Source organism: Panthera leo, chromosome A1 (assembly GCF_018350215.1).
Source record: "Panthera leo isolate Ple1 chromosome A1, P.leo_Ple1_pat1.1, whole genome shotgun sequence".
NCBI lineage: Eukaryota > Metazoa > Chordata > Mammalia > Carnivora > Felidae > Panthera > Panthera leo.
In genome coordinates this window covers 172976201-173003430 of record NC_056679.1, presented here as the reverse complement: position 1 = coordinate 173003430, position 27230 = coordinate 172976201, and the positions used below count along the sequence as shown (strand labels likewise).

Below are 27230 nucleotides of genomic sequence, written 5' to 3'. Positions count from 1 at the left end.
CAGGCTGCTGCCCGGCTCCGGTGCGGGGGGTGGGCTCGGCGCGGGGGTCGCCTGGCCTCATCCCCCGGCCGAGGCCACGGCCGGGCAGCCAGTGCCCGGGCGGGTAACCCGACCCGACCCGGCTCCCGATCGCCGCTCACCCCGCAAGGCCGGGCAGGGGGAGGGAGAGAAATAGGGAGGAGGGGGAAGGGAAGGGGTGGTGGGTGAGGGGCTGTGGGGACCGCAGGGCCGAGTCCCCAGCCTGACTGCGCTGCTCTAGGGCGGCTGCCTGTTTTCCCCGGAACGAGCCAGCCCCCTGCTTCTCGGGCGTCGGGCCTGCGGCAGGAGGGAGCCCTGGGGCTGCACAAGCTTGGCTCTGGGAGGCAGACCCGAGCTGCTGCCTCCATTTTGTTTCCTGCTCAGCTTGGTCTGTGGTGGTGGTGGTGGTGTGGGTTTGGGGTGCGGCTGGGCAGGGGGTTCACCTGCGGCCACGCCTGCTCGGGGCCTGAGGCTTCGAAGACCCCAGCCCAAGCCCCCAGGTGAGCCCCGCGGTAGGAGGGGGGTTGCCTTGGCCTCGGGCCGAGCCGAGCGAGCTGAGGGCAGGTGCCCAGTGGATGGGGAGCCGGGCTGTAACCTAAGATGGAGGCTGGGACTGACGCGGGCCCGAACGGGGCCGGCTGGGCGGTCGGACAGGCCTCAGCCGGGCCAGGTGCCGCCGGGGATGGGGCTCGAGACGGGTAGGGTTCAGGAGCCGTGTGCAGCCCGGGGCCAGCGTAGCGCCCTGAGGTAGGTGAGGGGATCTGAGTGCCACCCACGACGCCCGCAGGCCCAGACACTCCGGGGAGGCGCGCGAGGCCCCTGGGGAGCCTGCCTCAGGCCCCGCCCGGGCTGCCGGGCCGGCCCGTAGGCCCGGGCCGCGAGCGGGCGCGCAAGGGGAGGGGAGGGGGCGGCAGCGGCGGCTCCGCTGATTGGGCGGCGCGCTCGCGAGCCCGACTTCACCCGCCCTGAACCCCGAAGAGTGAGGAGAGGGAGCGCGCGCGCGGTGGGGGGAAGGGGTGCGCGCGCACTCGGTGCCCCAGCCGCACGCGGGCCGGCGCGAGGCGCTGGGTCGCACGCGCCGCCGCGGGGGCGCGCGCGGTGGGGGTGTGAGGAGGAGGAGGCGGCGGCGGAATAGGCCGGGGCAGGTCGCGCTCGCTGCCTTCTCCCCTGAAGAGAGACGCGGGGGGGAGGGGGGTGCAGCGAGCGGCTCCGCTCTCTCCCCTCAGCTCCGCTCGCGCCCCAGTGTAATGAGGGTCACCCCCTCCCCCCAGCCGGCCCGGGAGGGGGCGCGGGGCACGGTAACTAGTGCGCTTGGGTGGGTGGCGGGCAGGCGCGAAGAGGGAGGAGGCGGCCGGGCGGGGAAGATGGTGGTGGCCGTGAGGTGAGGGGCGCGGGTGAGGGCCGGGCGCGGCGCGGTGTTGGTGGCCCGCGGCGTTGTTGCCGCGGGCCCCCTCCCCCTCCATCACTACCAGCCGGGCTCAGGCCTAGCCGGCCCGGCCGCGGAGAACTTCCTCCCCGCGCGGCCCGTGCCCCGCCGGCCTCCCGCGCGCACCTCGGCCTCCGCCTCCCCACAGGTAGCCAGCTGGTGGGCGCGGGGCCGGCTACCCTCCTGCAGCAAACTTTGCTTGCTGCTTAATATTGATGAGTGCGATCGGCTCGGCCAGGAGGTGCTGCCGCGGCTGCGGGAAGGAGCGCGGCCCGGGCAGGCGGCGGCGGCGTCGGCAGCAGCCATGTTTGTCAAGCTGTAGCAGCTGCTGCTGCCCTGACTCGGCTTCGCCGGCTGCCTCTGTTTCTCTCCCCCTGCCGCGTCGTGGCCTCTGGGCCCTGCAGCCGTGGACTGAGCAGTCTTGCAGTCTGAAAGGCGAGGTTCGGGGTGCACCCGCTTAGGCCGACTCGCCTGCGGCCTGGGCACGGCCGCTGCAAAGGCTTCAGTGCCGGCTGGGCGCAGGGTGCAGCGCTATTGTGACCGCTGCGCCCGAGCGATCCAGGAAGGAGGAGGGTAACCTTTTTGTGCAGCGTCCGGGAGCCCCCTTCGAACCCTGCAGCCCTCTCCCTTTGGGAGATCCGGCCGCTGGACACCCCCCACCCCCCCACCAGCGGGGGATGGGGAGGACAATTTCTGTTTGAGATTTAGGAATTTCTACTGCCAAAGGGATTTTAATGTTAGTTCAGCCCAACTGTCCACCAGTCTGCAGTGCAGGAAAAAGGGACGGGCTGTTTGCATGTGGCAAGATCTGCCCAGCTCCGGGAAGATGGAGTTTGCGGAGGCTCACCGAGGCCATTTTTCCATCGTCAGCTGGGGAACTTTTTCCGCCCATGGAAGTGCAGCAGAAAGGCATTGAGGCCACTAGGCCTTCAGAAGTGGCTGCCATTTTGAAGATAAGAGTCAAATGGCCTGTAAACTAAGATTAATTGCTGTTTTTGGATTTCAGGTTGATGCTGGCCCAGGATGGATCAGACCTGTGAACTACCTAGAAGAAATTGTCTGCTGCCCTTTTCCAATCCAGTGAATTTAGATGCCCCTGAAGACAAGGACAGCCCTTTCGGTAATGGTCAATCCAATTTTTCTGAGCCACTTAATGGGTGTACTATGCAGTTATCGACTGCCAGTGGAACATCCCAAAATGCTTATGGACAAGATTCTCCATCTTGTTACATTCCACTGCGGAGACTACAGGATTTGGCCTCCATGATCAATGTAGAGTATTTAAATGGGTCTGCTGATGGATCAGAATCCTTTCAAGACCCTGAAAAAAGTGATTCAAGAGCTCAGTCGCCAGTTGTTTGCACTTCCTTGAGTCCTGGTGGTCCAACAGCACTTGCTATGAAACAGGAACCCTCTTGTAATAACTCCCCTGAACTCCAGGTAAAAGTAACAAAGACTATCAAGAATGGCTTTCTGCACTTTGAGAATTTTACTTGTGTGGACGATGCAGATGTAGATTCTGAAATGGACCCAGAACAGCCAGTCACAGAGGATGAGAGTATAGAGGAGATCTTTGAGGAAACTCAGACCAATGCCACCTGCAATTATGAGCCTAAATCAGAGAATGGTGTAGACGTGGCCATGGGAAATGAACAAGACAGCACATCAGAGAGTAGAAATGGTGCAGTCAAATCGCCATTCTTGCCATTAGCTCCTCAAACTGAAACACAGAAAAATAAGCAAAGAAATGAAGTGGACGGCAGCAATGAAAAAGCAGCCCTTCTCCCAGCCCCCTTTTCACTAGGAGATACAAACGTTACCATAGAAGAGCAATTAAATTCAATAAATTTATCTTTTCAGGATGATCCAGATTCCAGTACCAGTACATTAGGAAACATGCTAGAATTACCTGGAACTTCATCATCATCTACTTCACAGGAATTGCCATTTGTAAGCAGTTTTTGGTACAACTTAAATATATACATAAGTGTATATATACAGGCAACTTAAAGGGAAACATAACTGATTGGTTTTTGGTTGTTTATCAGTTCACAGCTGAGTGCCTATTACTAATGATAGGCTTTTTGGGGAGATTTTACTCTGATTTTTAAATTTATCTCTGTTGTATGATTTTTTTTTCCCTCAGATTTTTCCAGTTAACTCTCAGTTGAGGACTGGCTAAGAGTTAAAACTTTTAAGGGCCTTTAATTGAGTTCAGATTTCATTTTTCAAGATGGAACATACATTTGTTTAGTTTTACTTAGTTATTTTTTAAATGTTTTGGCGTACTGGTATCATGAGTGCAGGTGAACCAGTTAGTTTCCTAGAGTTCTTTTTTTACGTAAGGCCTGGCGTATTTTTTTAGTTGATGGGGTGATGCTTGCTTCACATTGAAGTGCATTTTGGGTACAAATTGAAAGTAGCTAAGATGAGAAGACCTTGGACATCAGTCAAAATTTAAATTAGGCCAGTTTTTCTGAACTACCTGTTGTGAAGGTATAGTATCCTATTGCTGTAGGTAACTGCCACCATCAGAGTAGACTCTTGAACTTAGGTTTTAATTTTGAAGTGTGTGTGTGTTGTGGTATGTGTAAGTGTATAGAAACGGAAGAAAATCTACTTTGAGTTGTTATTTAGTAGTGCTGTGTATTGTTGTTAACGAGTGGTAAATGATAAAGTTCTTTTTTATTTGATCTTATACAGAATTTCTTGGACTGTCCATAGTTAGCGGAATGCTCAGTTCTCTTAGCCTCAGTTTCATCACCTTTAAAATCAAACTTCTTGGTTGTTAAAAAATTTTTCTCAGCTTTAAATATTTCATTCAGATTTTGTTTCTCCCCAGATGTATTGTTATGGTCACCTGCAGTGTCACCATGGAGGATCTCCTTACTTCCATGCCTCTGCAATCTATATAAAAATTTAATCAGAAAAAAAATTGTATGTGGTGACTGTTTTGAGTGCATTAAACATTCACTTTACCGTATAGCCTTGATATTCTTTAAAGTCACAGAGAATGTGGGTGTGTTGCTTTTGTTTGTTGATTCATGTTTTAAATATGCTTTAGTACTCCTTGGTTTCTTAAGTTGGCAGTTGCACATTTTAAAAATTTGTTTTGGTAGTCACTTTGAGTCTGTATTGTCCTTGGTATTTTTTAGGGTGGATAAGTTGTGCTGGTGACCTATTGGCAGCTTAGACAAACTCTTTCTTGGGTTCACATGGAAATTTTTTTACATATATAGTGATGCCCTTGTGTTTACATAAAATCTTGCATTTGACAGTGGAGATGTTTCTCTAGAAGCATATATATAATGACACATAAATCTGTTTCTTGTCAAAGAGATGTCATTGGAATATTGGCTCTATTATAAACAATTGAAAATATTGGAGCCTATAGATAGTATGTTATGTATCTAAAATGGGAGTTAGCAAAATTGTATATAAATAGAAATTTTTTTTTCTGGCAGAAAGTATAAATTGCTTAAAGACTTTATGGGCTTGAAGAGGCGAGTAACCAATTGTAGGCCTTTGGTTTAAGGTCGTGGATGCAGTGTATTGCTTTGATTTTTGCCTTTGATATTTTTTAGCTGAAGATTTGAAATAGTGAAGTCAGTGTTAGACTGCAAATTTAGCTGAATAACATAGTTTGGGAAAGGTGTAATTAAAAATAATTCTATATGGCTACACACTTAATATATACAGATTACTGCACAGTTGATTCATTGCAGCAAGTATAGAGCACTTATTTACTCTGCATTAGATTCTATGCCTAGGGCTGGAAATTTTAGAAAATCATTAGCAAATGCTGTTGGTATTTTTTGTTATGTGATACTGTGATTCTCTTGGTGAGAGTAATATAGTTATTAGGATTGTAAATTCCCTTTATAGAGTTAGAGAAAGGCACATGATTCAAAATCATACTGTCTTGTTTTGTCTGTCTAGCTATAAGCAGACTGTTTGCCCTTTGCCATAAATAAGCAGCCTCTTCAGTTTATCCTCTGCTTTTCAGTTATTTTATCTGAATATAGTGATGTGAATAATGATTGTCATTATAGTTAATAATCCTGACTTGGTGCTTTTATATCTAATTGGGTTGACACCTTCTAATTCCTGCCAGTGAACGTATGCAGTGTATAGTGATTAATAATATGTAGGTACTTGATAAAATACTGAAGGAAAGTTGGTCCCAGAGCTAAGTTTAAACAGGCAATAATTTACAACTTATTGAGTGCTTTGGTCTGTATTGTCTCATTGGATCTTCATAGCTTTGTAGTGAAAGATGTCATAAAAGACAGGTCATCCTTCAAGGCACTTGAGATTATTAGAGACAAAACTAAAACCCTTGAAATCCTAGAATTATCTCAGTACTCTTGGTTTTCTGTAGTGACTTCTGAAGGTCTCTGACACTCTTGGCTGGGCCTGGTTTACTCACTAGGCTGTTTGTAGCAGTTTGTTTTCTACTCTTCCCTTAGATGTTTTATGGAGAATTTAAATTGTGGTGGTATTCATGAATTTAGGGATACTCAAAATTCTTAGGATGTAGCTAGCTAGCTCCAGGATAGTCTGATGTACATATTGTACTTTTAATCTAAAGAAGGTGACTAAAAATGAATCCACTTACAGTGGGAACTAAAATTTCATAATAAGGAGAAAAGGGTTTACTTAGGATTTTATATCGAAAAATTAAAATGAAGAAATATGAAAATAAACTTTTTAAACCTTTATCAAAACTTTGGTTGTGATGGCAACTATTTGTTAAAATAAGGCAAGAATCAAATAGAGTAAAAAAAATTTTGTCCAGGGGCACCTGGGTGGCTCAGTCAGTTGAACGGCTGACTTTTAATCTTGCCTCAGGTCATGGATCTCAAGGTTTGTGGGATCAAGCCCTGTGTGGGGCTCTGTGCTAGTAGCGTGGAGCCTGCTTGGAAATCTCTCCGTCTCTGCTCCTCCTCCTTTTTCTTTCTCTCTCTCAAAATAAATAATAAGCATTAAAAAATTAAAAAAAAATTGTCCAGTGAAATTGTATAAGAGGGAGGTGACATACTTTATTTTGTTTCACTCTCTCATGATTATAATGAGGTTAAATTTTTGTAAAATAGTGAGGTAATCTGTTTGAGTAAGGTTCTCTTTTAAAAGTGTCCACAATAGGGGTGCCTGGGTGGCTCAGTCAGTTAAGCATCTGACTTTAGCTCAGGTCATGATCTCGTGGTGTGTGAGTTTAAGCCCCGCATCAGGCTCTCTGCTGACAGCTCAGAGCCTGGAGCCTGCTTCAGATTCTATGTCTCTCTGTCTCTCTGCCCCTCCTCTGCTCACACTCTGTGTCTGTCTCTCTCAAAAATAAATAAACATTTAAAAAGAAAAAAAATGTCCACAATGGAAAATTTCAAGCATATACCAAAGAAGAGAGAATCGTAGAAATGCCTGCATACTCAGTGGTAACTGCTATTTTACTGATCTTGTTTTATTTTCCCTCTGTTATGTCATTGACTTACATTGTTTTTAAGTTTATTTAAAGAGAGAAAGTGCATGCGTGATTGGCGGAGGGTCAGAGAGAGAGAGGGAGAGAAACAGAATCCCAGGCAGACTCCACAATGTCATTGAGGAGCCCATCGTCAGGTTTGAACTCAAGACTGTGAGATCATGACCTGAGCCAAAACCAAGAGTTGGATGCTTAACCAGCTCAGCCACCCAGACGCCCCAACATATCTTAATCCTTTGATGTTTATCATGTCACTTTTTGAAGTTTCTGTCCTATTGTTGTCAGTTGTCACTTGTTTACTGGTTGACCTAGATCATCTTTTCCATACCTGTAATCAGAGTGGTTTTTCTTTATTATTTACATTGATTTCAAGAAACACAACATCTTTTTTTTTTTTTTTTAATTTTTTTTTAATGTTTATTTATTTTTGAGACAGAGAGAGACAGAGCATGAACGGGGGAGGGTCAGAGAGAGGGAGACACAGAATCTGAAACAGGCTCCAGGCTCTGAGCTGTCAGCACAGAGCCCGACATGGGGCTCGAACTCACAGACCGCGAGATCATGACCTGAGCCGAAGTCGGCCGCTTAACCGACTGAGCCACCCAGGCGCCCCGAAACACAGCATCTTTTTGCCAGATTTGTTTGCAGTTTTACCTTGTAATTGACTGGCACTGTAATAGTAGTTCATTATTAGGTGGAGATAGACACTATATTGTCCATAGAAAGATGTTTGAATAGAGGCTTCTTTTTGCCATTTAAAAATAGATATTTTGGCGTTGTAACAATCCTATACAATCTTGGGGATTTACAAAGTACTCAAAAACCACCCACCTGTACTGAGTTCTATGCTGTGGATGTTTAAGTGGTTAAAGAGTTGAGTGGAGAGATGAATGAAACCTAGAGTAGTCAAGGCTTTAAGGAAGAAGTGGAACTTGAATTGGCTTTGGCTGGGTTGGGTTTGGTTGGGTTTAGAAGGCTGTTTACGTCTTCTTAAGTTTATTTTGAGAGAGAGAGCACAAGGAGGGGAGGGGCACAGAGAGGGGTGAGAGAATCTCAAGCAGGCTCTGCGCTGTCAGTGTGGGGCTCAAACCCACAAACAGATCATGACTTGAGCTGAAATCAGGAGTCTGGATGCCTAACTGACTGAGCCACCCAGGTACCTCCTAGAAGGGTATTTTGCATGTAGAGAATTAAGTGAACATAGTATTTTCAGGAAGTATTTGTTGAGGATTGGTTGGGTAGGATAAGTGTAGTCTGGTAATAGGGCCTAAAAATTTGGACTGTGGCATTTGATGTTGAAGTGATAGGACTAGGAGCCAGCAAGGGATTTTAGCTGAGAAGTGATCTGATGAAATCTGTGTTTGAAAAACTTTGGCTGGGGGAGAATAGAGGCAACCTTAGGATGTCAGAGTCTGTTGGAATAGTAGTTAAAACTTAGACTTGGGGGCACCTGGGTGGCTCATTCGGTTAAGCGTCTGACTTTGGCTCAGGTCATGATCTCATGGTTCGTGAGTTCGAGCCCCCTGTTGGGCTGTGGGCTGACAGCTCAGAGCCTGGAGCCTGCTTCAGATTCTGTGTCTCCCTCTGTCTCTGCCCTTCCCTGCTGATGGGCTGTCTCTTTCTCTCAGAAATAAAACATTAAAAAAAAAAAAAAAACCAACCAAAAAACCCCCATCAACAACAAAAAAACATGGGCAGAATTAGTAGTAGAAAGAGAGGGTAAATCGAAAAGATTATTTCAGAGGAGGGAAATTGGCAGCCATTTTGGGCTGTCTGGTTTGGAGGCAAAATCAGAGTCTGGATTTGAGGAAAGAAGGAGAGATGAGTGCAGATGATCTTTGTATGGCTTGTGGTGGTCCCTGAGACAATGATTCCTCAGATTCTCTCTGCTCTTCTCATCGTTGCAGCAATTCTCTGCCCTCTTCTTTCCTGTCTAAGAAGAAAATAGATCCTATCTCCATACCTCTCATGTTCTGTTCTCATGTCCTCCCTGCTAGAGGACCTGGTGTTACTCATTCCTCTTTCCTCTTCTGGAGTCTATTTTCTACTTTTCTACTTCATCATTTTTTTCTGCCTAAAAACGGGATGATACCTTCCTATTCTAAAGGCATCTTCCTGTATCCTATAACCCTTCCAATGATCTTTCCCCTTTAATGGTGAATTTCTTGCAAGAGTTAACTGCTTTTTTAACCTCTCCTTAAAGCTCTGTGGATTAGCTTCTATATCCTCCACTCTGCTGCAACTGTTCTTTTATAAGTCTCAGGTGACACTTCAATACTTACCCTATTAGATTTGCAGTATTTGACCACCACTCCTTTAAACAGCCCTTCTTTGCTCACTGTCTTTTCTTCCTCTTTGATTCTCTGCAGTCTCATCCACTTTCATGGATTTACTTTATTCTTACTCTGCTGTGTGAAAATGCTCTTGATCTGACTTCTGAGCTTCAGACCAAGAAATTCTAATCGCCAACCAACTTTCTCTTCTATTTATATCATATTCAATTTTGAACCTATCCTTTATGCCAAACATGCATTTCCTTTTGTGTTAATGACGGCATCATCCTCCTGTTCATTTCAAGGCTGGAAACTTTGGAGTCCCTCATTTTTATGATCAAACCACATTTGAGTGCTTTCTCTGTGCCAGGCACTGCTAGTATTAAAAGGTAAGACCTACTTTGTGTTTTTAAGGAACTTTACTATTTAAGGAACACCAGTGTAAACATTGACAATACAGAATAGTAAGTAGTTTAATAGGTGTTATAAATACAGTACTGTGGCATGTCTGGAGTAATCCTGAAGAACTTCACAGAAAGGTTATGTATAATTGAACAGAGGCATGCCAGTAAGTTAGAAGGAGTAGGATATAGAAGTGCCAAGAAATTCTTTTGATAGGAATCTGGGAGAATGGGGTTGTGAGGAGGTAAAGTATAAACATAGGTCTTGTATGTCATCCTATAGAGTTGACTTTTTAAAAAAATTTTTTTAATGTTTATGCATTTTTGAGAGAGAAAGAGTGTGAGCAGAGGAGGGGCAGAGAGAGGGAGACAGAATCTGAAGCAGGCTCCAGGCTCTGAGCTATCAGCACAGAGCCTGACGTGGGACTTGAACTCACTGACTGCGAGATCATTACTTGAGCTGAAGTTGGATGCTTAACTGACTGAGCCACCAAGGCACCCCAAGAGTTGACTTTTTTTTTTAAGTTTTTATTTTTATTTTTATTTTTTAAATTTTTATTTAAGTAATCTTCACCCAGCGTGAGACTCAAACTCATGACCCTGAGATTAAGAGTCACATGCTGCTCTTCCGACTGAGCCAGCCAGGCACTCCATTATGCGATTTCTAAATTACACAGATTCTCCAGTCTTTTTTTCATTTCTTAATTCCCATTCTACTATGAGGTTTTTATCACTCTTCATATAGTTTTTCTTTCCAGTCTGTCTTATCCAAAATTACTTCTGACCTCCAAAATGAGAAATTCTAGGTCTCTGGTTAAAGCTTTACCTTCAGTGCCTCACTTCTTTCCCTATTTACCTAACAAACAAAGCCCATATTTAGTGTCTCTTTGATAGGACCCTTTCTTGACTTTCTCAAATCTCATATATGCTATATCCAAGGTGTTCTGGGTTCAGTCAGACTGAACTATTTACTAATAGATTAGATTTGCTTTACTTCACACCCTCCCCTGGCTCATGTCTTTATCCTCTTGGTCTGATTCATCGTTGCATATTAACAGTATGTAGTATGATGCCTTTTTTGTAGTAGTCCTTTATATAGTTACCAAAGGAAAGGGTGGATGGTGCTATTATAGCAGTACAACTTGGGGAGGGAAGTAGATTTTATTTTACTTATTAAAAAATTTTTTTTAATGTTTATCTATTTTTGAGAGGCAGGGAGGGGCAGAGAGAGAGGGAGACACAGAAGCCAAAGGAGGCTCTAGGCTGTGAGCTGTCAGCACAGAGCTCATTGTGGAGCTTGAACCCACAAGAGGTGAGATCGTGACCTGAGCCGAAGTCAGAGGCTTAACTGACTTAGCCACCTAGGTGCCCCAGGAAGTAAGTTTTAGATAGGAAGGTGATGAATGGACTGTCAGCTCTTCTCCTCGGTGTACCAAATTTTAAAACCTCAGAATTTTTTTGACTTTATCTCCTCATGCACTCAATTTCTAAGGTCTTTGAACTTGAGTTTCCTAATATCCTAATATTTTTCTCCACATTCTCACTTTCAATCTTTTAACAAGGTAATTTTTTTTTTTTTTTTTTTTTTTTAAGTGGGCTCCACACCCAACTTGGGGCTTGAACTCATGACCCTGGGATCAAGAGTTGGATGCTTCACCGACTGAGCCAGCCTGGTGCCCCCTCACTTTTCAGTCTTTTAATTGTGGATATTAAATCATAGTGGTCTTATTACTATTTTTTTGAGTTTATTTTGAGAGAGAGTGAGAGCACGTGAGTGGGAGGGGGTGCAGAGAGAGAGGGAGAGAGAGAGAGAGAGAATGAATGAATCCCAAGCAGGCTTCACACTGTCAGCACAGAGCCTGACGTGGTGTTCAATCTCAAACCACGAGATCATGACCTGAACCGAAATCAAGAGTTGGACACTTAACTTACTGAGCTACCCAGGTACCCCAAATCATAATGGTCTTAAATTGAACAGATCTCTGAGTGTGTCTGAGTGTGTACTGTTCTTCCTGTTTAGTTGGAGAAGTCCCTTTAATCTCTGAGGCCCAGTTCCTCATCTCTAAATTGGGGCTAGTACCTTATCTACAGGTTTGTTTGAGAGTGCAACAAGATACTAGATGCTAGTTCTGAAGTAGGTGCTCAGTAAGCAATGCCTATTATATGCAAGAACCAAACACCTTTTGGGAGAGTTAGTCATGAATTTCGAGAAGCCTGTCTTTGCATTTTTGCTTTTTTTTCTTTATTCTTCTGAACTCTTCTGCCTTACTTGGTAAGTTAAAGACATAAACTGTTGACAGTTTCTATTTCTGTTTAATAGAATTTTATCCATTTTTGGTTGGTAATCACGAGAATTTACTTTGTGTAGTGGGATCAGGATCTTTGTGTTCTCCAAGCTGTTAAGTGGTATAACTATTACGTTGTTTTGCTGGTTGTCTTTTGTCATTGTCATGGATGTAAATGTTACATCTCTACCCCCTAGTTTTCACAAGAACCCACTGAAAGGAGATCCCATCTCTTTTGCAGTGGTGGGTTTGATTTTCATTGAATGATTGTTCCTTAGACTTTTAAAATAATTTCAAGTGTGGCCTTTTGAAGAAATGGCTAGGATTTTTTTTTTTTTTTTTAATGTTTATTTATTTGTTTTAAAAGAGCAAACAGGGAAGGGGCAAAGAGAAAGGGAGAGACCAGAGTTCCAAGCAGGCTCTGCCCTGTCAGTGCAGAGCCCCATGCCGGGCTCAAACTCAGGAACTGTGAGATCATGACCTGAGCTGATATCAAGAGTGGGACACAGGGTGCCTGAGTGGCTCAGTCGGTTAAGCATTTGACTTGGCTCAGGTCATATCTCACAGTTCGTGAGTTCAATCCCCATATCAGATTCTCTCTGCTGTCAGCACAGAGCCTGCTTGGAAGGCGCGCTCGCTCTCTCTCTCTCTCTCTCTCTCTCTCGCTCTCTCTCTCTCTCTCTCCCCCCCCTCCCCCCCCACTGCTCACACTCTCTCTCCTCTCTCTCAAAAATTAATAAAAACATTAAAAAAAAAAGTCAGATGCTTAACCAACGGAGCCACCCAGGCACCCTGGCTGTGATTCTTTTTAGTTAGAAAGGTAATAAATATTTGTGGCAAAAAAAAGTCAGAATTAAAAATGGAAGGTAAAAGTTTCTATTTCTGTCACCCCTCATGTACTTAATGTTCTATTAAACTTTTCTTTTCATACAAACCTTTTCTTTTTTTAAAATTTGGTAATGTAAATGGCCTGTATATGTGTTCAGTACCTTGGTTAATATATTAAGGACATATTTTCATATGAGCATGTAGATAGAGCTCCACTCTCATTTTTATTATTGAAATTTTTTACTGAGATAAATGTAGATTCACATGTAGTTTTAAGTAATAATACAGAGGGATCTCTTGTGCATTTTGCCTGGTTTTGCAATGGTAATGTTTTATGAAAACGTCAAATATTACAACCAGGATATTGATGTTGGTCTAATCCATCAATCTTGTTCACGTGAACCCAGTTTTTGTTTTTCATGGTTTTTTTTTCCTAGAAGAAAATTCTGTATTTCTAAGAAGATGTGTTCTAGATGTCTCCAGATCTACCTGTATTCATTTTGTGTAGTACGTAGAATATATAATGTGTATATTAAGTTCTCTACATTTTTATCACTGGTGTAGGTTCACATATGTGTCACCACGGTCAAGATACTAAACAGTTCCAACACCACAAGAATCCCTCCCTTGGCCCTTTTACATCAAATCCCATTTCTTTTCTTACAGCTCCTTCCCCAGCCTTTGCTAATTACTTACTCTGTCCTTTGTTTGTAAAATTTTGTTATTTTAAAAATGTTACATAAATGGTATCATATAGTATAAAGCTTTTGGGGATTGGGTTCTTTCACTTATATTGTGTAAGTTCCTGGAGATTCCTTCAGTTTATTGAATGTATCAATATTTTATTCCTTTTTATTACTAAGTAATATTCCACACAGTGTATATTCCACAGCTTGTTCAGCCCTTCACCTGTTAAAGGACATCTGGCCTTATTCTAATTTTTGTCTATTGGAAGTAAAAGTGCTATGAACATTTGTATATAGGTTTTTGTGTAAACATAAGTTTTCATTTCTCTGGGATAAATGCCCAAGTACAATTGCTGAATCATATGGTAGTGACATGTTTAGTTTTATAAGAAGCTGCCAAGCTGATTTTCAGAGCAACTCTATCATTTACATTCTTACTGGCAGTATATGAGTGATGGAGTCTCTTTGCATCTTGGCCATCATTTGGTGTTATCACTATTTCTTTCTTTTTCTTGGTCTATTTTTTTCTTTTTTTAAGTTTTTTTTTTTTTTGTTTTTTTTGGGGGGGGGTGGGGTTTGATAATCTCTACACCCACTGTAGGGCTTGAACTTACAACCCTGAAATCAAGAGTCACATGCTGTACCAACTGAGCCAGCCAGGCGCTTCTTTTCCTTTTTTCTTTTTTCTTCTCTTCTTTTTTTAATTTACTTCCAAATTAGTTAGCATATACTGCAACAATGGTTTCAGGAGTAGATTCCTTAGTGCCCCTTACCCATTTAGCCCATCCCCCCTTCCACAATGCCTCCAGTAACCCTCTGTTTGTTCTCCATATTTAAAAGTCTCTTATGTTTTGTCCCTCTCCCTGTTTTTATATTACTTTTGCTTCCCTTCCCTTATGTTTATATGTTCTGTGTCTTAAAGTCCTCATATGAGTGAATCTTTTTTCTTCCTTCCTTCCTTTCTTCCTTTCTTTCTTTTTCTTTCTTTCTTTCTTTCTTTCTTTCTTTCTTTCTTTCTTTCTTTCTTTCTTTCTTTCTAAAATTCCAGTACAATGTACAGGTTATATTACTGTGAGGTGTACAGTATAATGATTCAACAATTCTATACATTAGTGTGCATCAAGATAAGTGTACTCTTTTTTTTTTTTTTTTTTTTAAGTTTATTTGAGAGAAAGAGAGAGAGGGTGGGGAAGGGGCAAAAGAGAGAGGGAATGAGAATTCCAAGCAGGCTCCATACTGTCAGCACAGAGTCTGACACAGGGCTTGAACTCATAAGCTGTGAGATCATGCCTGAGCTGAAACCCAAGTCAGATGGTCAACCAACTGAGCCCCCCAGGCACCCCAAGATAAGTGTATCTTACTCTTTTTCACCCCTCCCCGAGATCTACATGCCCTCTGGTAACCACCAATTTGTTTTCTATATTTAAGAGTCTAGTTTTTTGTCGGTTTTTTTAAAAAAATTGTTCTTTGTTTCTTAAATCCCACAAGTGAAAAATATATTTTTGTCTTTCTGTGATTTATTTCACTTAGCCTTATACCCTCTAGATCCATCCATGTTGTTGCAAATGGCAAAATCTCATTCTTTTTTATGGCTGAGTAATAGTCTGTTATATATGTGTGTGTATGTGTATGTATGTATGTTTTGCTCATTTCTAATTGGATTGTTTGATACATATATATATCTTCCACATTTTCTTTATTCATTCATCTGTTGATGAACATTTGGGTTGCTTCTGTATCTTGGCTATTGCAAATAATGTTGCAATAAACATAGGGGTGCATATATATATATTTGAATTAGTGTTTTTGTATTCTTTGGGTAATACCCAGTAGTGGAACTACTGGATCATCTGGTAATACTATTTTTAATTTTTTGAGGAACCTCCATACTGTTTTCCACAGTGGCCGTACCAGTTTGCATTCCTGCCAGCAGTACAGAAGGGTTCCTTTTTCTCCACTTGCCAACACTTGTTTCTTGTGTTTTTTTTATTTTAGCCATTCTGACAGGTGTGAGGTGATGTCTCATTGTGGTTTTGATTTGCACTTGTGTTGTCACTGTTTTTATTTCAGCCATTTTGATAGTTATATAATGATCTCTCATTATGGTTTTAATTGGCATTTTCCTGATAGCTAATGATGTTGAACATCTTTTTGTGTGCTTATTTGCCATCTGTATATCCTCTAGTGAAATATGTTCATCTCTTTTGCCCATTTTCTAATTGGATTGTTTGATTTTTTTTTTAAACTGTTGAGTTTTGAGAGTTCTTTATATATCCTAGATGCTTTACATTCTTTGTAATGGTTATATACAAACCATAATTTTAAACATTGCTTCCACTTTTAGATAATTTATTAGAGAACCAACAAAGTCATACACATTTGTGGTTTCCCCTTAATAAGTTGGAACAGATTTTAGTGTTGCTTTATTAGGCAAAATTACTTATTAAGGTTTCTAAAGTCCTTTTCACATTCGAGTGATTTTATATAAAATACCATAATATTCTGCTAAAGATTGCTGGAAGGATAAAATCCATTTTGGAGTATGAACAATTGTATTTACCCATTAGACTAAATTAAAAATAATTACTGGTTATATGATATCCCCTTATATACCAGGAAGAGTCTGAAGGTTAGTCTTTGTAAATTGCAACGGTATATTCCCCTTGTCATCTCAAATTTCTCTTGATAGTGTAATTGGAGCTGTTGGGGGTCCCTGGTGCAAGTAGGTGATGTAGAAGTTGTCTCTGTACTCACTAAAAATAATAGACATTAATGCTATCCTAATTGTCTTTGGAATTTTACATCTAAAGGCATTTATTCAAATTACATTTGGTTCAACTGACAATGTCTTGAATTTATTTTTATATTAAGTATATCAAGGAATAGCACCTCTACTTATGCCACCATCAGTAAAGAATTGCAGAGCAGTTGTTGAGAGGTAATAAAATCTACATTTCAGATGTTCTTCTTTAACATAGTAGAGTGGGCAGAAGTATTACAGTGCAGTTAATTAAACCACTGAAATAATTTCTTTGGTGGAGTAGATGTTAGAGTTGTAAGTAGAGTCTTGATAGGTAATATCTGTGGAATTATTTCCTTGTAATAATTTCATAATACTGTTTGTGGAATTATTTCCTAAGGATAAACTGCTGGTAGTAGAATATCAGGGTAATGGGTTAAATTTTTTGTATCTTGATGTGTGTACTTCTCTATGGCTTTGCAAAAGGATCGTACCGTTTCAATAGTTTTGGTTTTGGTTTTTTTTTTTTTGCATTTCTTTTAAATTTTTTATTTATTTTGAGAGAAGGAGAATGAGAGTGCAGGAGGCGCAGAGAGAGAGGGAGAGAGAGAATCCCAAGCAGGCTCTGCATTGACAGCATGGAGCCTGATGTGGGGCTAGATCTCACAAACTGTGAGATCATGACCTGAGCCAAAATAGAGTTGGGTGCTTAACTGACTGAGCCACCCAGGTGCCCCAGTCTCTTTTCAGTTTTAGTGAATGCTTTTCTGTAGTTGTACAGCTGAAGTTTGATTTTTCATTTACCCAGATCTGTGTTTTGAAGTGATTTCTTTTATCGATTCAAAGCTTATTGTGCTTCTATGTATTTGATTAACTTTACAGACATAAAAATGTGAAGAAATCATATCTGTCACAGTTACTGATTTAATATGGATTTTATTTTAATATCCAGTACCATGATGATGACAATTTTTATAGTGTCTTTAATACCTTTTTGAAAACATAAATTCTTAAAGCTGTGAAAGGAATGTTTCCCTCTGTATTAGTTATCTATTTTGCCTAACAAATTACTTTCAAATTTAGCAGGCTAAAACAAACATTAATATCACAGAGGGTTAGGAATCTGGGAGTGGCTTAGTTGGGTGGTTCTGTCTCAGTGTCTCATGAGATTACAAGCAAGATGTCAGCCAGTGCTGCAGTCCTCTAAAGGCTCTAGGATCCCTGTCCAAGAAAATGTTGCTGGTTGGCTGTAGGAGTCCTTAGTTCTTTGCCAGATGAGCTTTTCCATAGGGCTGCTCATAGTATGTACTAGTTTCCCCCAGGGTGAGTGATCCAAGAGAGGAGAGACCAAGCAGGAAGAATTAAGGGGATAAATGTGGGAGGGGAAAACCATGGGTTGAATACCATGAATACCTAGAGATGGGAATCATTGGGGACCATCTTGGAGGCTGGTTACCACACCTATCCAACAAGAAATGAATTTTTAAAAAAAATTATTTATTTTTAAAATAATGTTTTTTAAAGTTTTATTTATTTTTGAGAGACTGTGTGAGTCGGGGAGGGGCAGAGAGAGAGAAGGAATCCCAAGCAGGCCCCTTGCTGTCAGAACAGAGCCCTGTGCGGGGCTCAAACCCACAAAACTGAGATCATGACCTGAGCCAAAACCAAGAGTTGGATGTTCAACTGATTGAACCACCCAGGCGCCCGTATTTAAAAAAAAATTTTTTTAAGTTTCTCAAAATGTTTATTTTAAAGAGAGACAGCACAAGTGGTGGAGGGGCAGAGAGAGAGAGGAAGAGAGGGAGGGAGAGGGAGGGAGACACAGAATCTGAAGCTGGCTGCGGCCTCTTGAGCTGTCAGCACAGAGCCTGACATGGGGCCCGATTCTATAAACAGGGAGGTCACGACCTGAGCCCAAACCAAGAGTTGGATGCTCAACTGACTAAGCCACCCAGGCATCCCTATTTTTGAAATAGTTTTTACTTTTGTTTATTTTTGAGAGAGAGAGAGAGGCAGAGAGAGAAGGAGACACAGAATCCGAAGCTGGCTCCAGGCTCTGAGCAAGCTTGTCAGCATAGATCGCGATGCGGGACTTGAGCCCACAAACTGTGAAATCATGACCTGAGCAGAAGTTGGACACTCAACTGACTGAGCCACCCAGGTGCCCCTTGAAATATTTTTTAAATGTTTATTTTTGAGAGAGAGAGAGTGGGGGAGGGACAAAGAGAGAGGGAGACAGTATCCAAAGCAGGCTCTGCACTGACAGCAGAGAGCCTGATGTGGAGCTTGAATTCATGAACCATGAAGTCACGACCTGTGCTGAAGTCGGAGGCTTAACCGACTGAGCCACCCAGAATCCCCGAAATGAACAGTTTTTTTTTTAAATTCTTTTTAATGTTTATTTATTTTTGAGAGACAGAGACGGAACGAGCAGGGGAGGAACAGAGAGAGCGGGAGACACAGAATCTGAAGCAGGCTCCAGGCTCTGAGCTGTCAGCACAGAGCCTGACCCGGGGCTCGAACCCACGAACCGTGAGATCATAACCTGAGCTGAAGTTGCACGCTCAACCGACTGAGCCACCCAGGAGCCCCTATGAATAGTTTTGATTAAAGGAGAAAGCTTAAGGGGCGCCTGGGTGGCTCAGTCATTAAGCATCTGACTTTGGCTCGGGTCATTATCTCATGGTTCTTGAGTTTGAGCCCTTCTTCAGGTGAGTGTGAGCCCCGCTTCTCTCTCCTTTTCTCTCTCATTTGCTCCCCGCTTCAAAAAAAAAAAAAAAAAAAAAAAAGAATGCTTAAGTATGCAAAATAGACCATGATTAACTACTGTTTTTTTGTTTTGAGAGAAATTTCCTGTGAGCGGCCAAGGGGGAAGAGAAAATCCTATTTTTTTTTATGTTTATTTTGAGAGAGAGAGAGATTGGGAGAGAGAATCCTAAGCATGATCAGCGCTGTCAGCACAGAGCCCTGCTTGGGGATTGATTTCACGAACCTTTGGATCATGACCTGAGCCGAAACAGAATCAGAAGCTCAATGGACTGAGCCATTAGTTGCCCCAAGGGAGAGAGAAAATCTTAAGCAGGCCCAGCGCTGAGTGTGGAACCCAATGTGGGCTTGATTTCAGGACCCTAAGATTATGACTTGAGCCAAAATCAAGGAGTCAGACCCTTAAACTAACTGAGCCACTCAGGCACCTCTACTACTACTACTACTACTATTACTACTACTACTACTTATTTATTTATTTATTTATTTACTTACTTATTTATTTTTAAGTTTATTTATTTTGAGAGAGGGAGAGAGAATATGAGTGGGAGAGAGAGAATCCCATGTAGGCTCTGCACTGTTAATTCAGAGACCGACTGGGGCTTGAACCCACAAACTGTGATTGTGAGATCATGATCTTAGCTAAAACCAAAAGTTGGATGCTTAACTGATTGAACCACCCAGCTGCCCCCACTTTCTACTTTTAAACTGAATTGAATTTTTGCATAGATATGTGGCTCAAAAATACAGTACAAAAAGGTAACCAGTGAAGTACCCTTGTTCGTTGTCTGCTCATTTAATACCTTCAATTCCTGTGGCACCTCCCACCCTTTTTATGGCAAAGGTAGCAGATTATGCACACATAATCTTGCTTTTTTATTTAATATATTGTAGAAATCTTTCCATTTATTCATTTTTAAGATCTTATTTTTAAGTAATCTCTATACCCAACGTGGGGCTCAGACTTAGAACCTGAAGCTCAAGAGTTGCATGCTGTATCGACTGAGCCAGCGAGGTGCCCTGAAATCTTTCCATTTTATAACATAGTTCTCTCATTCTTTTTTACATGTGGATTCGTTTCTATTGTATGAATATGGACATTTTCAATTCATATATTCTTTTGCTAAAAGTGAACAACCATATGCATAATTCATACATACATACATACACATATTTCAGTGTATGTAAATACATCTGTAAAATAAATCTCTACTCTCAAGAACTGGGCTTGTGGGTCAAAATTAAATACATATATAATTTCAAAAGATATTGCTATGCTTCACCACTTAGAGTAAGTATATATGTTTACAGTCCCAACCAGCAGTATATGAATGTGCCTGTTTCAGTGGGAATTCTTTATTTTTTATTATTTATTTACTTATTTACTTATTTATTTTGAGAGAGAGAGAGAGAGTGGGACAGGGAGGGCCAAAGGGAGAGGGAGAGAGAGAATCTTAAACAGGCTCCATGCCCAGCATGGAGCCTGAGGTGGGGCTCAATCTCATGACTGAGATCATGACCTGAGCTGAAATCAAGAGGCAGACACTTAACTGACAGAGCCACCCAGGCACCTCAAATTTTTATTTTTTATTTTTTAACTTATTTTTATTTTCTTAAATGTTTATTTATTTTGTGAGAGAGAGCACCAGCAGGGGAGGGACAGAGAGAGGGAAAGAGAGAATCCCAAGCAGGCTCCATGCTATAGGCATGGAACCTGACACAGGGCTCCATCTCATGAACAGTGAGATCATAACCTGAGTTGAAATCAAGAGTTGCATGCTTAACTGATTGAGCCACCTTGACACCCCTTTTATTTATTTATTCATCCACTTATTTGTTTGTTTATTTATTGTACACTTCACACCCAGCATGGAGTCCAACACAGGGCTTGAACTCATGACCCTGAGATCAAGACCTGACCTGAGCTGAGATCAAGAGTCGGATGCTTAACCAGTTGACCACCCAGGTGCCCTAGTTTTTAATTGTGGTAAAGTACACATAACATGAAATTTTCTACCCTAGCCATTTATTTAAAAAGTTTATTTTGGGAGAGAGGGAGGGGAAGAGCGAGTTGGGGAGAGGTAGAGAGAGGGAGAGAGAATCCCAAGCAGGCTCTGCACTGGCAGCATGGAGCTGGACATGGGACTCAAACTCATGAACATTGAGATCATGACCTGAGCCCAAATCAAGAGTCAGATGCTTAACTGATGGAGCCACCCAGGCGCCCCAAAGCACAAGGTTTTTAATTTTGATCAAGTCCAGTTTATTTAATTTTTTTTTTCTTTGTGCTTTTGGTGTCATATGTAAGAAAACATTGTCTAATATAAAATCAGGAAGATGGGGCATCTGGTTGGTTTCAGTCAGTAGAACATGCAACTCTTGATCCCGGGGTTGTAAGTTAAAGCCCCACATTGAGTTTAGGGATTACTTAAAAATAAAATCTTAAAAAGATACATACTAAACAAGCAAAAAAAAATAAAATCTTAATCAGGAAGATTTACTCCTATGATTTCTTCCAAAATTGTATTTTTGCTCTTAAATTTAGGTCTTTTATCCATTTAGAATGTTTTGTATATGGTGTGAGGTAGGAGCCCAACTTCTTTTGCATGTGGGTATCTAGTTGTCCCAGCACCATTTGTCGAAAAGATTATTCTTTCTTTAGTAAATGATTTTGGCACCCTTGTAAATATGTCAGGATTTATTTGTGGACTCTCAATTATGTTCTTCTGTTGATCTGTATGTCTATCCATAATTATGCCACTGCCACACATTTATGATTGATACAACTTTGTAGTAAGTTTGAAATCAGGAAGTGTATGTCCTCTAATTTTGTTTTTCATTTTCAAGGTGGTTTTGTTTATTCTGTCCCCTTGCATTTTCATATACAGTTTAGGATCAGCTTGTCACTTTCTGCAAAAAAGGGAACTGGAATTTTGATAGAGACTGTGTTGAATTTATAGATTGTTTTGAGGCTTTTCTTCATCTTAGCAATATTATCTCCAATCCCTAAACATGGAATATTGTTTCATTTATTTAGGTATTTAATATTGTTTGGTGGTGGTTTATGGTTTTCAGCATACAAGTCTTGCACTCCTTTTTTTTTTTTAAACATTTTATTTTATTCTAATTTCTTAATGTTATTTATTTTTGAGAGAGACAGAGTGTGAGCAGGGGAGGGGCAGAGAGAGAGAGTGACACACAGAATCTGAAGCAGGCTCTAGGCTCTGAGCTGTCATTACAGAGCCCAGTGTGGGACTCGAACTCACAAACCATGAGGTCATGACCTGAGCCAAAGTCGGATGCTTAACCTGCTGAGCCACCCATGCGCCCCTTGCACTCCATTTAAACATTTAATTCTAAACTTTTTTGATGCTATTTTAAATGGAATTGTTTTGTTTGTAAGTAGGCTCCATGCCCCAACACAGGGCTTGAACTCAGGACCCTGAGATTGAGAGTCGTGCATTCTACCAACTGAGCTAGCCCCTTAATTTTGTCTTGGGTGATTTGTTGTTAGTCTGTATATCTTCTTTGGGAAAGTGTGTATTCAGGTCCTTTGCTCCTTTTTAATCAGATTATTTTAATCAGACTATTTGTTTTAATCAGATTTTTTGTGTTGTGTAAGTTCTTTGTATATTTTGGATATTAACTTCTTATCAGATACATTATTTGCAAATATCTTCTCCCATTCAGTAGGTTGCCTTGTCATTTCGTTGATGGTTTCCTTCACTGTACAAAATCTTTTTATTTTGGTATAGTTCCATCCCCTCTTCATTTTTATTTTTTATTTAAAAAATTTTTTTTTTCCCTCTTCATTTTTAATGTATGTATTATATTGATTTTTTTGTATATTGAACCAGTTTTGCATTCTTGGGATAAATTCCATTTTGTGTAGAGTTGTATATTTTTTGTAGGTTGCTGTATTTGGGTTGCTGGTATTTTCTTGAAGATTTTTACATTTTCAGGCATTAGGGATACTAGCGTATAGGTGTATAGTTCTCTTGGAATGTCCCTGTCTGGTTTTGATATTAGGGTAATAATTGTCCTGACAGAATGAATTTTACTTAATTTTTTATGTGGTTATTTTTATAGTAGAAGTTACTTTCTAAGGTGTTTTTTTTTTTGTTTTTTTTTTTGTTTTTTTTTTTTAGAGATGGGGAAGGGCATTGAGAGGGAGAGGGGAATCGAGGATTCAAAGCGGGTTCCGTCCCAGCATCAGCAAGTCTGAAATGGGGCTGGAACCCATAAGCCGTGAGATCATGACCCAAGCTGAAGTCGGACACTTAACCGACTGAGCCACCCAGTCACCCCAAAGTCACTTTTAAAACTTAGAAGTTAGGAGCACCTGGGTGGCTCAGTCAGTTGCGTGTCCGACTTCCACTGGGGTTGTGATCTCATGGTTTGTGGGTTCAAGCCCTGCATCTGGCTCTCTGCTGTCCGCAGGAGGCTTGCTTTGGATCCTTGGTTCCTTTCTTTTTGCACTGCATGCTTTCTTTCTCTCAAAAATAAATAAACATTTTAAAAAAATAAAAAAATAAAAGTGACACTAGCAAGTATATTTTATTGTACTATTGCATTTTGATAATTACTAACAATAACTGAGACAGTGCATTCATTTGCCAGTTATTTATTATTATTTTTTTTTGTTATGTGCAAGCCATTTGTAAGATGGGAATATGGTAGAAGTTGGGGCAGGGGAATGTGTGCTAGGCTGAGAAGAATATGATTTAGGATTCCAAAGATTGAAATAGTTGCTGCTTTAGGAGAATAAAGAGTTGAATATGTTGTGATTAGTTAGGGAGGGTGGGGCAGGAAAGGATGTTGTTCAAGGTGGGTATTCAAGGTCTAGGTTTACCTGAGTTCTCCCTTTTTTTGTTTAAATGATTGGATTATATTCCTCCCCTTGTATTTAGTTGTATTTAGTTGTTTCTTATTTTTGGTTGCTACTCTTTAGGAAAAAACATAGATTAAATCCCATTTTAAAAAATCGTAAGAGTTTTTCTATGCTGTTAAGGATTTTTTAAAATTGACCAACTGGAAATCATTATAGCATGTATGTATGTATTTATTTTTAAATATAGTTTTTAACTTTTTAAGTAAGCTCTGCACCCAGCATGAAGCTCGAACTTACAACCCTAAGATCAAGAGTCACATGCTCTACTGAGTCAGCTAGGCTCCCCTGTAGTTTTTCTTTTTTTTTTTTAAGTATTTATAAACATTGTATTTAATTAGCCTTATTATGTTTTTACTTTTCTATATGAAATGTGAAGTAATTTAATTAACTTCTCCCTTAGTTGATAAATAATGACAAAGTTATAAAGATGAATATGTTGTATAGAAAGGCAGTTTGGCATTGTAGAAAGAACATGGGCTTTGGAATTGGACAGATCTCCATTTGAGACCACACTTGACTCCTATGTTTAGTATCTTAATGCATAAAATATTTGGAAAATTAAGTCTTAGCACAGCGCATGGCATATGGTGGATATTGGCTCCTATTGTTAATTATAATATTTAACATATATTGAATTCCATATGCTAGGCAGCCAGGCTCTCTACTAAGCACTTAAGTATTATCTCATTTTATAATCCTCAGAACAACCCCATGAGTTGCTAGGCACAGTCATTATTTCAGGTTTACACATTAGGAAATACAAGGTTAGACAGATTGAGTGGTTTCCCAAGTGATGGTGCTAGTATTCTAGTCAGGGCCATCTGGTTTCAGAGCATTTTTCTCTCTGCTATGCTGCCTCTTCTGTTACAAAGGACTAAGGGCACTGTTCATTACTAATGTATTTTTAGTGGACTCTTGTCTTATAAATGGAAGATTAAATTGGAGGTAGACATTTGATTATTAGTTTCTTTCATGTCTGCATGTCAAGTTGGCTTAAAAACATTGGAGAGACAAATGTTACCTGCAAATCTGTACTGTATTGTAAAGCTACATGTTAACTTCTACCTAGTATGAGAATTTATTTGTTTGATTTGAGTTATATCTATTTACTAATAAATAACCACAATGTCAGTGTAACTATGAAGTAATGAAATGTTCTTTAAGTTTATCATACCATATACAAAATGTTCCATTTAAAAAGTAGTTACCTTAGGAAACTAGACACTTAGTTTTTTTGTTTTGTTTTATTTTTTTAAGTGAAAAGACTTTTTTTAAGTATTTATTTTGATACTGAAAGGGACATTGTGAGTGGGGGAGGGACAAAAGAGAGGGAGAGAATCCCAAGCAGGCTTTACACTGTCAGTGTGGACCCTGACCTGGGGCTCGAACTCAGGAAACCGTGAGATTATAACCTCAGCCAAAACCAAGAGATGGATGCTTAACTGACTAAGCAACCCAAGTGCCCCTAAATACTTAGTTTTTAAGAAAATGAGATCAGGGACACCTGGGTAGTTCAGTTAAGCATCCAACTCTTGATCTCAGCTCAGGTCTTGATCTCAGGGTTGTGAGTTCAAGCCACACCTTGGGCTCAATGCTGGGCCTGAAGCCTACTTAAAAAAAAATGAGGTGCAATTTAAATAGCTTATAAAATCTACCATTTTAGCGATTTAATTTATGTATTTATTTATTTATGAGAGAGAGAGGGCGTGCTTGTGCAGGAGCAGGATAGGGAGAGGGGCAGAGAGAGAGGGAGACATAGGATCCAAAGTGGGCTCTGTGCTGACAGCAAAGAGCCTGACACAGGCCTCACAAACCACAAGATCATGACCTAAGCTGAAGTTAGATGCTTAACTGACTGAGCCACTCAGGTGCCCCACCATTTTAATGATTTTAAAGTATACAGTTCATTGGCATTTCTTTTATTTACAGTGTTGTGTAACCACTACCAGTATTTAATTGCAGAACATTTTTATCACCCAAAAAGAAACTCCTGATTCTTTAACCAGTTGCTCCCCATTTTCCTTTTTTCCTTTTTTTTTTTTTTAAAGATTTTGTTTTTTAAATTTTTTATTCTTTAAGTTAAAAAAATTTTTTTTTGGAAAGAGAGAGAGAGCCAGCAGGCCAGCAGGGGAGATGCAGAGAGAGGGAGGGAGGGAGGGAGAAAATCTGAAGCAGACTCCATGCATCACCACAGAGCCCGACTTGGGGCTCAAACTCAAAAATTGTGAGATCATGACCTGAGCTGAAAGCAAGAGTTTGATATTTAATAAACTGAGCCACCCACCTGTCTATAAAGATTTTATTTTTAAGTTATCTCTACACCTAACGTGGGTCTTGAACTCAGAACCCTGAGATTTAAGAGGCACATGCTCCACGAGGTGCCCCTTCCTTTTCCCTAACCCACGGAAACCACTGTTCTTCTTTTGTCTTAATGGGTATGCCAACACTAGACATTTCATAAAAATGGAATTAAAGTATGTGGCTTTCTGTGTTTGACTTCTTTTATGTAGTATCGTGTTTTCAAGTTTCATTCACATTATAGTGGGTATCAGTACTTTTATTTCTCTTTGTGGCCAAATGATATTTCATGATGTGGATTTACCACATTTTTTTAGTCATCAATTCATCGATGTTGGTTTGTTCCCATTTTTTGTATTTTACTTATCTATTTATTTTGTTAGTCACATATCTTTTTTAAAAATTTTGGGGCACCTGGGTGGCTCAGTCGGTTAAGCGTCTGACTTCAGCTCAGGTCACGATCTCACAGTCTGTGAGTTTGAGCCCCGCATCGGGCTCTGGGCTGATGGCTCAGAGCCTGGAGCCTGCTTCCGATTCTGTGTCTCCCTCTCTCTCTGCCCCTCCCCCATTCATGCTCTGTCTCTCTCTGTCTCAAAAATAAATAAACATTAAAAAAAAAAAAACTTTTAAAAATAAAAATTTTAATTCCAGTATAGTTAACATAACAATGTTATGTTAGTTTCAGGTGTACAATACAGTTCAGCAATTTCATTCCTCACCCAGTGTCTATCACAAGTGCACTCCTTAATCTCCATAACCTGTTTTACCTCTCCTCCCACTGACCTCCCTTCTGGTGACTATTAGTTCTCTATCTTAAGATAGAGTCGATTTCTTGGTTGTCTCTTTTCTCTCTTCCTTTGCTTATTTGTTTAGTTTCTTAAATTCCACATATGAGTAAAATCATATGAAATTTGTCTTTTTCTGAATGACTTATTTCTCTTAGCATTATACTCTCGAGCTCCATCCATGTCATTACAGATGGCAAGATTTCTTTCTTTTTTATGGGTGAATAATACTCCATTGTATACATATATCACATCTTCTTTATCCATTCATGTATCATTGGGCACTTGGGTTGCTTCCATTTTTTGGCTATTGTAAATAGTGGTGTTATAAACATCAGGGTGCAGATAACCCTTTAA

General features: G+C 40.8%; 1 protein-coding gene across 3 annotated transcripts in view; it reads left to right on the top strand.

Annotated features, from left to right (window-relative positions):
• The first annotated feature begins 416 nt into the window (after positions 1 to 416).
• NSD1 (nuclear receptor binding SET domain protein 1) overlaps positions 417 to 27230 on the top strand; it is a 141858-nt gene continuing 115044 nt past the window's right edge. The window contains exons 1-2 of one of the 3 annotated variants that reach the window (XM_042945677.1): positions 417 to 518; positions 2451 to 3394. In XM_042945677.1, the coding sequence (XP_042801611.1) occupies positions 2468 to 3394 (927 nt within the window). In that variant the 5' untranslated portion in view covers positions 417 to 518; positions 2451 to 2467. Of the gene's footprint in view, positions 519 to 1135; positions 1317 to 1611; positions 3395 to 27230 lie in introns of those variants that run through there. The other 2 variants (XM_042945669.1, XM_042945685.1) reach the window with 2 other exon arrangements.